The sequence below is a fragment of the Vombatus ursinus genome, unplaced genomic scaffold (assembly GCF_900497805.2).
Source record: "Vombatus ursinus unplaced genomic scaffold, bare-nosed wombat genome assembly UNPS02014816.1, whole genome shotgun sequence".
Taxonomy (NCBI): domain Eukaryota; kingdom Metazoa; phylum Chordata; class Mammalia; order Diprotodontia; family Vombatidae; genus Vombatus; species Vombatus ursinus.
Window position 1 is genome coordinate 14,204,596 of NW_020954594.1, and position 15,655 is coordinate 14,220,250.

Consider the following 15,655-nt stretch of genomic DNA (forward strand, 5'->3'; position numbering starts at 1 on the left):
GAATGGTCATAGGAAAATTGTAACTGGGGAAAGAATCATCAAAGTTAAAGACCTCATGGTCTTTAAAACCTCATGGTTTAGGAGAAAAAAAGTGAATAGTAGTAAAGGAAATGATTTTAGGGGGCCAAAATAATATGAGCAGAGAATTATTAGAAAGGAAAAATATTTGTATGTTATAGGAACATGAATGAAATATATTATTTACAAAAAAACTCTAAACCTAATCCATATTTTAATTGAGGAGACAGCATGAAATTGACTACATATTTACTCTTTATCAAGGGGCTGAAAAAACCACTTAAATTTGCAAGATTTGTTTTATAAAATAAACCATTAAATTTATGTAGAAATATTTTCAGTAATATATGGTTTTACCCTGTAGCTTAGAAGTAAATCAGATTTTTTTTTTCCCTTTGAACTTTTAGACTTCTTGAAGATTTGGGAAATTCAATGAGTACTCTTATCATTGAAGCTTTTTATGGAGGATCCCATAAACAGCTGGTGGATCTCTTACAAGAAGAGATAGAAGACTGTGTGCTTTATACTCTCCCTGCAAAGAAATGGCACTGGAGAGCACGAACATCTGCCTTGTATTTCTCCCAAAATGTTCCAGTTAGTGATAATTACAGGTAAAAAGAGTTAAGGATGCTTCTGATTTGGGGCTTACATAGTGGTTATATTGAGCACTTGATTCTGTGTTGGTTTTCCACTGCTTTTTTGGCTAAATACCCTTTAACCACATTTTTTGTCCTAGTGAGTTTTATGTTGCTTGTTAATGGAGATTGCTGTAGGAGTTAGCTCACTGAGACAATGTTGCCATCTCAGAGAGAGCTTCTAAATGATGTCACTTCCCCACATTTCCTTACACCATTTTGTCCGGTCCTTCATTTGGAGAGGGCCTTTTCAGAATCATCATGGATTCTTACTTTCCTTTGTTGACAAGAATGCTGCTTAGGCAGAGGTATGAATTTTACTCAGGCAGACACAAATGTGTTGTGGTGACAGCGTTCCTAATGGAAGAAGATTTACATGATCAGATACGGAAGGAAATAGAGATGAAACACCAGCGATGATGATTGAGAGGGACTGGAAGCCTTTTCTTTTCATGACTCTTTGTATTAGTAGCCCTCCTGCCCCTTTCCCCTTTTTTCTCCTCTCCCTTATGGTAAAGTAATTGTTTGGGGGATAGAGAGGAAGATATACTGGAGTGGGAGAGAGGGGGTGGGAGAGAAATCCCTTGTGTTGTCTTCTACTCCCAGGATGAAAACCATTAATTTAAGTTATATTTTCAAAACCGAAACGAAGTACCTACTATGTTCCAGGTGCTGTGATGAGTGCTTTGTAATTATTTATTTCATTCGATCCTCAAAACAACCCTGGGAGGTAGGTGGTATTATTATTCCCGTTTTATGGTTAGGAAACTGCTGCAGATAGAGATTAAGTGACTTGCCCAGGGTCACACATCTAGTAATTGTCAGAGACCACATTTGTAGTCAGCTCTTTCTGACTGCAGGCCCAAAGCTGTATCCACTGTACCAGCCTTGCATTCTTGATTGTTGGGCTGTGTAGAGAAATTCCCATTTGCTAGACTGTGACCTTTGCTGTACACCAAACCACTCAACATTCATAAAAAAAAAGAAATTATTACTAGTAGGCAAAAAAGCCTACTGTACCTGGCACTGGGGCTATACATGCAAAAACAAAAAAAAAAAGTACTTGACCTCAAGGAGCTTACATTCTTTAGAGGAGAAATACACGGTGTCCCAAAATGTCAGTGCATTTTTAGTAAGTTTCTGTAACTTAAAACTTCACAAGTGTCACTTTTGGGCTGCCTTGTAATGTGTAAAATAATATGAGGACCCTGTGAGCTTGGCATATCAGAAAATGCCCATGTATAAGAGGTAACAATAGCTGAGTTCAGTCTTTAAGGAAAGAAATAATTGTAAGGGGCAAATATGAGTACATAGCGATCATCAGTAAGGAAAGACATTAATTTTTAATGGTAATAAATTCATATTGCTGAGGACTTTGAATGGAAAAGATTTGAAGAATTGAATATAAAATGGATTGGTTGCTTCCAAATGCCACAATTCGGGGTTACTTATTTTGATTTAGTTGTCAAGAGGATACTCTTGATTCACAAAGCAGTGAAACTTTAAGCAAGTATATCGAGTAGAAACAATTTTTTAATTGGCAATAACTACAAAGTAGTTTCCTTATGGCAGGGGTAGGGAGTAAAAAGAATTCAGCATTTTCAAGGCCCTATCATAATATATTACTTAAGCTCAAGTTATACAGTATAGTTAATTTTGTGATATGTCTTCTTTTAACTTTACAATTGTATATAATAGCAATTCAGCAGAGATTCAAACATTAACATTCATCTTTTCTATATCTGTTTGCTTTCATTTTTGAATATTCTAAATGAAGTTATTGTAACAAAACACACACACACGGAAACCTATGCATATGTGTATAATGTATGTATACAATGTATATGTGTATTTATGGAGTGTGTATGTCGGTATGTGTATAATCTCTTCTTTCTTGGACTTAAAGCATTGGAGTGTGTGTTTTACCTTACTTTCTCTCTGAAGTAGTGTTACTTTGGAGGAGTGTTTAAGACAAACTGTTGGTCAATTTCTCTTGTATTAAGAACCTCATCCGCCATTGCTTGCTGTTCTTCAAGGTCAACAGCTCAAGCTGTCCAGCATTAGCTGTATTAAACTAATAAGACATCACTCTAAGACATATACCTCATTAGTTTAGCTTATACTTACAATGACCCGAGATAACTTAGTTTCAATTTGTCAACTAGTCACCATCGTGGGGAGTGGGGATAAGGAATAATAGCCACTTAAAAACGTGGCCTAAGTTAGCACGCCTGCCAATTCAGAGAGTGGCTCATGTGCAAGGTTACCACCTTTGCTTACAGCTGCTAAATCGGAGTTGAGTGGAGCATCTTTTAAATACGAAAAGTACTTTTATCGTTGTCACTTTTAGCATTTAAACACTTAGAGGACCTCATTGTCAGAGGCCACAAAGGTAAAGCAATAAAGAACCACATGTATCATTACTGGGCTGACGAAATTATTGTAAATGAATAATGATGTGACTGATAAGAGAACATTGAATGGATGTGCATCAGTTATTTTTCTAGTCTTTTCCCCCACTTGTATGTACTATTTTTACAGGCATGTTATATAGTAAATGTATTCAAAAAGAGCGTCAGTGCATCAGTTCAGCTAATCAGGTTGGCTCCACTTGCTCCTGGCAATAAGAAGAATCCATCACTATTTACATTAGTTGTGGGTTTTTTCTATTTTGTTGGAAGTTCCAGAAGATTTATCATAGTTTTGTTTTTCCAGAGGAGCAGGCAGTCTTCTGACTCTTCTGTTATGCTGATATTTTTCTGGCAATGTCAGTAGATGGAAATAAATATTTCTGAGCTTTTTCTATTTTGAAGGTGAGAGAATACACATAATTTTCTCTACTGAAATGCTGTATCTCAAGACTAAGTATTAATTTTTGCTCCTCAGCAGATATTTCTTTTTTTAATAATATTTTCTCTTTTTCCCAATTACATGTACAAACAATTTTTAACATTCATTTTTTAAGTTGAATTCCAAACCCTCTCTTTTCCTCCCTCCTCCCTCCTTCCTAAGATGCTAAGCAATTTTGATATAGGTTATACATGTGTAATCATGCAAACCTTTCCACTTTAGTCATGTTTTGAGAGAAAATACAGGCCAAAAAAAAATTTATGAAAAAAAATAAAGTGAAAATAGTATGCTTTCAGTCTGGCTCAGTTTGAACACCAGCAGTTCTTTCTCTGGGTGTGGATAAGTTTTCATCCTAAGTCCTCTGGAATTGTCCTAGATCATTGTATTGCTGAAAATATCTAAGTCATTCACAGTTGATCATCGTATAGCTTTGTCATTACTATGTAAGATTTCTCCTGGTTCTGCTCACTTCTATCTGCATCAGTTCATGTAAGTCTCAAGGTTTTTCTAAGAGCATCTTGCTCATCATTTCTTACAGCACAGTAGTATTACATTATGGTCATATACCACAACTGGTTCAGCTATTCCCCAATTGATGGGCATCCCTTCCATTTCCAATTTGAGTAGCTACTTCTTAGTGTAGGAAAGGCTGTTTTGAAGATTTTATTGTAGTGAATGGATTTAATCATTTGGAAGAGCCACTCTTAGCTTGAGAAGCAATGTGAGGTAGGGCATGAGTGCTGGCTCTTGAGTCAGAGGACCTGGGTTCAAATTCTGGCTCTGCCTCTTACCACCTATATGACCCCACTTAACTTCTCTGGGCCTCGTTTTCCTCATCTGTAAAATGAGGAGGTTGGACCACTTGACCATTGACATCCTTGCAGTTCAAAATCTATGATGGTATGAGCAGATTTTGCCATGACACTTTTCATCTATTTTATCTTAGTTTCTTTATGAAATATTGACCATATCATTGTCATCTTCATTGTTATCATGTTTTTTCTCTTCATTTCCTCATTGCCTCTGACTGTAGGCATAAAGTTACCACTTAAATGCTTGTTCAGTTGAATCTTGTCATAGTCTGCCAGTCATGATAATAATTGGAATCAAATGATCATATCCTGAGGGTAAGAGTATTGCTTTTTTTTCTTTAAGCTAAATAAAAGTTCAGCAGAGCAGTTGAAGTGTAAAGTGATTTATCAGGTAAGTTTTGAATATCAAAGGTCTTTTCTGTTATAACTTACCAATTTCTATAGGGGTAACCTGACCCAATATTTTACAAAAAGGTTCCCTGCCATAGAAAATGAAATTCTTTTGAAGTATACTAGTGTCAGCAGATATTTAGCATGACTTTTCTTTGGAACTGTATAGATATTAAACTAATAAGTAATTTTTGGTGGTCCCTATTTGATATGTAGTTCTTGTGGATGCAGTTATAATCAAATCAAATGCATATAACTGAATGAATAACAGAAGATATGTTCCTGCATGCTCTCAATAGTAAGACAAATAGTAAAATTTCACTATTTTAATTTTTAATGTCATAAAATAGTGTTCCGGAGAATTATTTTATAAAAATTCTAACCAGGAAAAGTTGAAATAGAATCCCTTTTATTATTGTTTCTCATAGTTTAGAAAAAAGAGGGGTAAGTAAATGAAGTGGTGCTCAGAGCAGCATGTCAGACAGTTATTCTGCATCTGTACAGAGGATGAGAGAAGAGGCATTGGGCTTAAACTGAAGCAAGATAACGTTTTATGAAACAATAAGGAAACCTATTTTTGACTGAAGAAAAATTAGATATTGCAACCAACTACTAGATAAAGTTGTGGGCTCTCTATTCTTGAAAGCCTTTAAAAATAACATAAATTCTGGATTATGTATATAGACATGCTTGCAGGAAACATGAGTTATACTGAGATAAGCTCTCCTGGTTCTTCTGGGCTATGTGACTCTGTGATGTTCTAATTTCTCCTTAATGAAAATCACTATGGTTTCTTCACCCCAAAGCATTGTAGCTCATTTGGATTTTGCTCTTTGGAAATTGTCTCTTAATTAAGCTTCTTCTCTGTTCCTCATACATGACACTCCATATCCCATCTCTGACTGCCTTCCATGTATGGAATGCGCTCACTCCTCACCCCATCATCATTGAATCAATCTGCTTTTTTCCTTCAAGGCCCAGCTCAAATACCACCTTCTACCTCAAGTCTTTTCTAATCTTAACTTCTAGTTCCCCCTTTCTCCTCGTATTTACTCTCTTTATATTTATTCTATATATATGTCTATATGCTGTTTTTTGTGTCCCCTGTTGAAATATTAAGTCCTTGGAAACAGGTATTACTTCATTTATTCTCTTTGTATCCCCAGCTTTTAGCATGGTTCTTGACTCATAACAAGCACCTAATAAATTCTTGTGGATGGATTGATTGAAACCTCTGGTGCAAAGGCGCCTTCTTCTCATAGAAAAGACCCTTGGATAGAATGTAAGTGAAAAAGGGCTTTTCTCCATTCTAGAAGTTCAGAGCTCTTCATGTTCTTTCTCTCCCAGTCTTCCAGGAAAAGTCAGTTCTAGGAAATGGTTGTGTGTATACATGTGCACCTGTGTTGCACATTCTGAGTGGCACATCATTCCTGTGCACTCATACCTTTTAAAAAACAGATCCATTTCTAGTTCCATGAAGACAGCCAGTATATAAGCGTTCCTAAAGCCTTTTTAGGTGTGTTAGCAACGTCCTATAGTCCCACATGCCCTGCTAGTAATTCGCCATAATTGCATCATACCAATTGTAGAGGCAGGAGAAACAGCCTGTAACCAGGTTATATTTATTATGAAACATATTGTATGAAACCATATGAAATGATGAGTAATTTGAAACAATAAAAATGTATCCCCTCAAACATGGGACTTCTAGTTTTTTAAGGGTCACATGGTTAAATGGAGTTGGGCTCTTGCCTGCAGGTGTGAGAGCCCCTTGAACTGAGATCACTTCTGGTATAAGGGTGTAAATTATTTGAACAGCTCTGTGAACATCATGAGTTATGGATCTTCCATGAGGCATTTCATTGCTTAGGAAAAGGACAGCTTGTTTGCTTCTTTTACTAAGTGGTTTCCTCATTCATTGCTTCAGCACTGAGGGATTCCTTTTTGTCTTTTGACATTCTTTCCCCTCCTCCCCTTTTGTAGCCAGAACACACAAACTTCCGGCCTTTGCATGCCCCTCAAGGCTCCGTACATAGTATTTTCATTTCCATGAAGTCTCCAATGATTGAATGTATTGTTCAATTTAGCCATCTGGACTGTTTGTTGAAAATTACACTGACCACAACACAGCAGACATACAGTAATCCTAGAAACCAAATAATTAACCACCCGGTTTTTTCCAGCACACATATACATACACACGTGTATGCATGCACACACACATACACACACACACACACATGCACACACACACTAAAAGAATGGCTACACTTTTAATAACCAAAAAAAATCCTTCACTGCAGAACTGAAAATTAGAACTGTTACAGTGTTCCCTGAAGGAAGATTTCAGGGTTTTTGTTTTTGTCTTCACTTTTCTTTGCACTCTTTTGTCATTTCCTGAAAGAGGGAAAATATTCTAGGGGCAAAATAAAAGAATATGTTGCCAGAGAATGGAATTGTTAGTTTATTCACAACACAAAGTGCTAATTTAGAAGTGTTTCTATGCTTAATAGCATGTGCTATGAAGCCATTGTGATCCAAGGGGTTAAGCATTAGAATGCAACTTCAGGATCATGTTTTTAATAGATTTTGGGAGGAAAAAGTGTGTGTATCTACATACCCACATACATCATGTGAGATTCTATACAGCCCCCCAGGTAACTGTTCATATGGATAAAAGATATTATTTGTAACAGACTCTGGCCCTTAAAGTACCTCTAGGGTGAATGTTCAAGCATATTTACCCTTTGAAATTTGACAACTATATTTTAAAAGACAAACTGTATGTTTATTATACTTTTAGAAAGAACAAAATATCATTATTTTTAATGAATGGAGTGGTGAGAAAAGTGACAAGTCAGAAATGAATATAAAATGTACTGTTCTATAAAGACCCCTAGAAGTATAATAAGGGCCTGCATCATTTTACTTTTCTAAGTAGCATGCTTATTCTTGACATCTTATTACTGAAGCTGGTAGTCAGATCTAAGACTGTTTCTAACTCAGTATTTTATGATATAGGATTATATGTATCTGTCATAGACCAAAGAGGATACCAGCTTATGTCCGAAGCATGAATTGTTTCTGTTTGTTACCATATTAAGGAAAAAATTTAATTATTCAACTTTAATAAATGAAATTGGATTCCTATTAATATAATTTAGTTTCAGAAACTTTTGCATTTCAGTCAACAATTCTTCACAAGTATTTATTGAGTCTCTTGGGTATCAGAAATATCATGCTTGATTTTTGCTGTCTAGGAACTCATAATCTTTCTAGCTAAGTATAATATAACCAGACTGCCACACAAAACAATTAGATAATAATGTGTAACATTCTTGGATTTGAGAGATGGGATAGAGAATCAGCGTGTACTTAAACATAGAGAAACTTCTTGAAGTAGGTAGAATTTGAGTATGGCTTTGAAGAATAAATATGAATTCTGTACGTGGGGAGATAAGATGGCATTCCAGTTGGGAAGAATGCCTTGGAATTTGATATTTGCCTGATGTTTCTGGCACATTCAGTAGGATTTCTAAATCTGCAATATGGGGTTCTTTTCAGAAAATAGTAGGAAAGAAGGCTGATGAAATCACATTATGGAGTCCTCATTAAATTCCCTGAGGATGGGATAGGTTTTTCCCCTTGTCTTTGTATCCCTAGTACCTAGCACATCACCTTGCTCTCCAGATCCTTATTAAATATTGGATCAGATGGAAGGCCAGGCAGAGATTTTATCTCTGATTGGGAGCCATAGTGTGTTTCTTCAGCACAAAAGGGAGAACAGTAATCAAAATAATGTTGTAGGAAGATTAATAAATTGGCTGTGACTTACAGTAAAATTTGTAGGAGACCAAATAGAGGTTAGGCATAAAGTAATGATGACCAGAGTGGTAGATGTCAGAATGAAGAAGAGATAGATCCATGAGTCATGTTGAAGAAATAATCATTCCTGTTTTACGCTCATGGGTGATGGAATGTGTTTGATTCTTCCAACTAGATGTGACCTTGTAGACTAATCCCCTTAGTTTATTGCCAGCTAATAGTATTTATGGCAGCTCTATGTGTGGTGGCTTAAAACTGGAATATAATGAGATATCCAGCAATTTAAGAATGGCTGAAGAAACTGTGGTGTATGAGTGTGATGGGATATTATCCATTACAGAGAGTTGATGGATTTAGGATGCAGAATTGGGGCAGCTAGGTGGCACAGTGGAAAGCACATTGGGCTGGGAATCAGGAAAACTCATCTGTAAGTGTTCATATCTGGCCTCAGACTCTTACCAGCTGTATGATCCTGGGCAAGTCACTTAACCCTGTTTGCCTCAGGTCCTTATCTATCAAATGAGCTAGAGAAGGAAATGACAAGCTACTTTACTATGTTTGCTAGGAAAACCCTCAAAATGGGGTCACAAAGAGTCAGACATGACTGAAATGACTGAACAACAATGACACACATATAATTTTGTATACTGCTATTGAGAGAATTTATTTTGCTTGACTATGCATGCTGATAAAAAAAATAAGGTTTTTTTTTCCATTGAGGTAGGAGATGGGAGAGAGAAAATAGATTTCTATTAATGTTTTTTTTAATTGAGGGTTGCGGGAGGGGGGTCACGGAGGTCAGTGTATGTTTTAGTTTTACTTAACTGTTTTACCTTGTTAGAAGAGACCTCTCATAAAGTGGGCATAATCTGTAAATGTTTTTAATGTAAAAACATTACATATAAATAAAACTTTAGAAAAAAAAGTTTATAGCTAGCTGGAGTGAGGCCCAGCAGAGTCAAATATATGTCACTTGTTAGTGGCAGTGCTGGGGCTAGAGCTGGTCTTCCTAATCAACATTCTGAGATAGGAGCTGAATAGGAGAGGAATGACTCAAGTATGAGTATTTTAGTTCAGTTGGTACATGTGGTACATGAAAAGGAATAGTAAGAGATGATGCTAGAAGGTGGATTGGAGCCTCATGGTAGAAAACCATGAATGCTAACTAGGCCAAGGAATTTAAAAGATCATAGGATTGAGAGTTGGAATGGGCCTTAGAGAGATCATTTAATCTATTTCTCCCATTTTACACATGAAGAAACTTAGAGCAGTTAAGTGACTTGCACAAGGTCACATAGTTTATAAGTTGTACAGTCAAGATACAAACTTAGGTCAGCTGAGTCTAAGATAATGGATAACAAAAGAATCTGGACCAAAAAAAACAAACCAACCATAGGCTTTATGTTTTAAAGCCCTCTAAATAAAGCCAATTGGGAAATGAGAAAAGGAAGGAGTCCTTGGGGGGTGACTATGAGCCCAGGACTCTTTCCATTAGACCCCACAATGGGAAGACCCTTAAGGTTTTTAAACATAAATAAGAGTAAAGTGATTAGAATGGCACAATAAAAACATTACTGTGGAATCCCTGAAGTTCATTAATCATTATTTAAAATGCTGATGAAAGAAATCATGTGACTTCCTTGTATTTCCCCCTTTTAAAAATTTATTTTTTTCTTATTAATTTTTTTATCATTGTCTTGCAGATGGCCTAGTAAATACCATATATTCTCATAAATTTTGCCATCTCTTGTGGGGTTTGATGAGCTACCTATGGTGTCTTTTGTCCCAGGTATAATTTTGATAGCTCCTTCCAGGTATTGCCTTGATTTATGGTATGTAGACCATGAAAGTAGAATATCCCCTCGCATCAATAATGGGTAGAAAGTAGGAGATAGATACTTCCTTATTTAATAAAGTAACACATTATTTATTCACTTCAATGCAGCAGACATTTATTAAGCATCTACTACATGTCAGGTACTCTGCAAAACGCGGGGTATACAAAGACCCTCTAGTCAAATTAAGTCAGCAAACTTTTTTAAAGCCTTTACTATGTGCCAAGTACTGTACCAAACATTAGAGATACAAATAGAAGCAAAAAGAAAGAGTCCCTGCCTTCGAGGACTTCCTCATCCTGGAATATCCTACTGCCCCTGCAGCTTCCTCCCCTGTTTGGTGAATTCCTCTTGGAACCTCCATTTTGAGGAAGTGCCCAGGACAAGCATCCTTCTGTCCTTTCCTAGGTCTGCTTCTGACCCTCCAGACTTTGCTAGCGTGCCCCTTAACCGCTTTTTCAGTTTATTTTATGTGTTGTTCCTTCATTAAAATGTAAGTTCTCCTAGTGAAAATAGATAAGGAAGATTTGTATGAACTTGTGCTGAGTTAAAAAAGCAGAACTTGGGAAACAATTTACAGAATTATTTCCATTATGTAAATAGGACACGAAAAAGAAACCAATATCTGAGTAATTGTAATTACCAATCTTGACCTTGGAAAGAGGAGGAAGTGTGCCTCAGCTCCTTTCCTTCCTTTGAGAGATAGGTGCCTGGCACAAAATAGGAGCTTAATAAATGTTTATTTATTATTTGACTGATTGGAAAATGTTGCCTATGTTTTCAGATATAATTGTTGGTCTGTTGCTTTTTCTTACTTATTTTTCTTTGGTATAAGGTAAGGTTTACTGAGTGGGGGCCTTGGTATATCTGACAATGAGTGTGTGATAAAAACACAAGCCACCAATTAAACCTGAATTTTAAAAAGCAAATAGAGAAGAATATTAATTACTTCTGTCATCATTTTGTTTTAACTTATATCATCCTAAACAAAATGAAAAAAATTTCAGGAAATTCAAATTTTAAAAATTAATACAGCTGTGCTTTTTTTTTTTGTGGTAGTGGTAGCCATTCAGTTTCTTATTTTTAAGTAATAGTTTCTTGCCCTTATTTTACAACATTCTTGTTTCTCTGTTGTCTTGAAATTCTCACAAATTCAGTTCACTTCTCTGTATATGTATGTATATCTGTTTGGATCTTTGCTGTGATTTCATTGATGTAGAGAACTCCTAGTAAACTTGACTGTCTCTGTCAATGCAGATAGGTAATTGTTCTATAACAGTTAGTCATAGAGAGTCATCAGGGACACTAAAGGGTTAATTGACTTCCCCAGGGTCACACAGCCTTTTTGTGTCAAAAGTTAAACTTGAGCATGAAGATAGTTCCTTCCACCTCTGAGATCGACTCCCTCTCGAGTACACCAGGTTGCTTCTCCGTAGATAAATATATATTCTGCTTATTCTACAGTACTTTTGGGAGGAGGTTGCTGTCAATAAGTCAAATAACAATGTAGCATCATAATTCTAAAAAAGTTGGGAATTGCTTTCATGTTGTATTAAAACACAAAATGAAAACTCTTAATGTTCAGTAGTCAGTGAGTATCAATAAAACACAATTAGAAGCCATTTTGAACAATATATTGTTACCTTTTCCTTGTCTCTAGGACACTTAGAACAAATTCATGGCTTTGTTTTCATCATTGTTAGAAAGTGAAGAGAGGATCACAGGTTGAATATAAGGTCTTTGATCCTGAGCACTCTGAAACTTGAGTGTTGTTTAATATATTCATAATAGAAATGTATACAAATTACATACTTTCTTTGCCTACATTTGGTAATTTAGGACATAGAGTAAAAAATGAAAAAAAAAAAAGCAAGTGGGAACAGTGGCTATTTTAGAACTGAACTACCTGAAAAACATTCAAGCCTTTGGAAACATGATCTTAATATTTGCCTTCCTTCAATCAGTTTCATTTTCGATAAAATGTTGGCAGATGGCAGCGATCCATTTAAACAGCGATGTGTTTTCTTTACTTTTTCCTTCATGGAAAAAAGATCCCAGAAAACTTTTGTTCTTTAATCTGTTCAGCATGCAGGTAGTTTTAAGTACATTAGCCAGTATTAAACCGTTTTTCAACTGCAGTTCCTAATTAGAAGTCTAAATCTGAGAGGAATTGTGGTGAGTCTCCAGTCTCTTAGAATTATTTAAAAAAAAAAAAAGCAAGCAAGAAAGAAAGTTTTGATGGTCAACTTTCATTCCTCTTAATTCCATACTTCAACCTTTCTTATCTACAGAAATTAAAGAACTTGTATTATCATTGTGCTTCTTAACCAGCTAGGAAAAATTCTGTTAGATATCATCTATTTATTTTAAGTTAGGTAAAAGTGTTCTTTTCCTTCTGGGGAAAAAAACTATGTGATACATTAGAACCCACAACATTCTTGATTAAGAAGAGCAGAAGTTAAAACTTTAGTTACAAACTTCAAGACTTAATAATTCAAATGGGCATAGCTGCTGGCTAGAGTGGCATGTCATAGATATATTGGAAGTGAGTGGGCAATCTCTTGATAAGAATGTTGTATCTTGATTCTGGTAGGTATTTTCTTTTTGCGATTTAGAATAGTGGGGAGAAACCCTTTCTTCCAAAATGGCACTATATGAATCACCTAATGCTTTAGTTTATGCATGGCTACTAATAAAAGGCACAAAATTACAATGGGTGATTCACTATTTCCAATGAACAATTTTGAATACTTAGTCTCTACCTAACAGTAGTTATCAAATTTCCCTTTTACTTCTTGGTTAGACATATATTTTTTAAAAGACAAATAAAAAATATATTTTAAAAAGAATAAAATGCTTTCCTCCACTTTTTCTCATTCGTGTCTTCTCTTGTGCTACCACTTTTTCCTTAATGACAAATTTGTTGTCCAGTCATAGTTACAAACCACAGATTAACCGTATGAGTTCAGATGTTGACTAATCCTAAATTGCAAATATTTTAGCCTTAGCAATGTAAATTTCTTTAGTGTTTGCATTTCCCTAGGATTATATGACTCAATATTTAGCTCAAAGTATATTTTGCATGCATGCTTACATTTCTCAGAATACTCGATTATGCATATAGATCGACCCAAGTTTGGCCAAATAGTTAGAAATTTCATCAGACTTATTTTTTCGTCTTTCACTGATGTGCTACAAGCTTTTAAAAAATAGTTGGCTTTCAAATTACTCGTATATTTAATATTAAAATATATTATTTATCATAATAATAGAGACATCGCTGGTATGATCAAAGAGAAGGCAGAACATTTCAACTGTTATTCATCAAACATTAGAATGATTACTCTGGATAAGACATTCTAGTAGTCTTTTTATTTGAAAACATATACAAGAAATTCCCTTTTAAAATTAAAATTGAAATTTAAGTATGATGAATCTAATCTTTACCTATTAATATTTTTTTTCTTTACAGAATAAGAGCAAATCTATTAGTTTGTGTAGTTGTATGCTCAGTGGTACTCATTCATGACTAGCTATTGTGAGTAAGTGCATCGTTCTAGTAATAGTTGCAACTCCTTAACCTAATGAATTATTTCACCTTAAATTAAGCAACTTTATTTAGTACCTATTATTTCCAAGACACTGTACTAGATTCTGGGGACACAAGCAGAAACACAAAATAATCCCAGCTCTCACAGAAGTTACATTCTACATTAGAGACATAGAGACATCTCTATTTATACATCTTGAAAAATCAAATTATGTGAATCAAAAGTATGTGCAGAGATTTTCCAGAAGGCAAAAAAAAAAAAAATTTTTTTTTAAGGCAGTTGGGGTTAAGTGACTTGCTCAGGGTCACACAACTAGTAAGTGTCAGGTGTTTGGTCTGAGCCTGAATTTGAACTCAGGTTGTCCTGACTTCAGGGCCGGTATTCTATCCACTGCGCCACCTAGCTACCCCTCCAGAAGTCAATTTGACTAAAACTATAATAGCTGAAAAATGTTAACTGGGAAATATAAGAAGAACAAAATATACTTACATTTCCCACCATTAGATTATAAAGTTCTGGCTACATTTTCAGTTCTTTTCATAAATTTGCATTTTTTTTTTCTGAGCCCAGGTTAGCTGAAGAGCAGAATCATGTAGAGATCTTATTTAAAATAGTTTTTCTGATAGTTTTCTTTAAACAGCAACAAAACAAACAATAAACCTGTTCACTTTTACTGGCAAAGGCTCCATAGAGAAAATCAGAAGAAGTTGAAAAATGGGAGAAGCATTTTGGAACCATTTTATTACAGAGGGTTGTAACTTGCCTAGTTACCTGCACACTGGAAATCTGCACCATCACACCCTTCTTTAATAACCAAAAAACACCTGTCATTCTTCCTGGCAAAACTACAGATACATTAATAAGCCTTCTATTTACACTTAATTTTCCATTTGGTTCAGTCTTTTTTTTTTCCTCTAGAGAAGCTTACACAGTATAAAAGTATAGCAATTTGAGTTGTTGTTATTGTTGGTAGTAGTGACATTATTATAATTAGAAATAGCCATAATGCTGTTACTGATGATACTGCCTAACATTTTCAGGAAGTTTGACTATTAAGAAGACAACCCGAAGATAAGTGGATGAAAGATGGAGATGAAATATGAATAACCTAAGAGAAATGATTTGTTCACAAAGGAGGCTAAAGTTAAAAAATCTTTTTGGTGTGGGCCTATGATTTTATTATTGATGTGATGAACTCACAGTATGGAAGCTCCCTCCAATAATAAAGATTGGTTTCTTGTCTGTAACTTGGAGACTTACCTGGGATTTTTAAAAAAAAATTTAAAATTTTTTTTTAAATTTTTGCTTTCTTTTTGGTGAGGCAATCAGAGTTTAGTGACTTGCCCAGGGTCATACAGCTAGTAAGTGTCAAGTGTCTGAGGCTGGATTTGCACTCAGGTCCTCCTGACTCCAAGGCTGGAACTCCATCCACTGCACCACCTAGCTGCCCCTTTACCTGGGATTTTAGAGGTTCATTGACTTGTCTATGGTCATATGGTTAGAATGTTTCTTAGACAAAGCTTGAACCCTGGTTTTCTTGGCTCCAAGTCGAGTTCCCCCTTTAACAAGTCATGCTACTTCTCTCAAAAACCATTGTATAAATGATGTTTTAATAGTATTTTGAAATTCTGTGATTAAGTGATAGTTTCCTATGTAATTTCAATTCATTAATTTGGTATTATTCCTCAATACAGATGTTTTTAATATCTTAAAATGTTATTTATTTTTATAAAGCATTC

At 35.2% G+C, this 15,655-nt stretch overlaps 1 protein-coding gene across 2 annotated transcripts in view; it reads left to right on the plus strand.

Moving 5' to 3' along the window:
• GTDC1 (glycosyltransferase like domain containing 1) overlaps positions 1-15,655 on the plus strand; it is a 355,035-nt gene that overhangs the window by 71,107 nt on the left and 268,273 nt on the right. For both annotated transcript variants that reach the window (XM_027835651.1, XM_027835649.1), the window contains exon 4: positions 426-629. In XM_027835651.1, coding sequence (XP_027691452.1) covers positions 451-629 — 179 coding nt within the window. In that variant the 5' untranslated portion in view covers positions 426-450. The remainder of the gene's footprint in view (positions 1-425; positions 630-15,655) is intronic.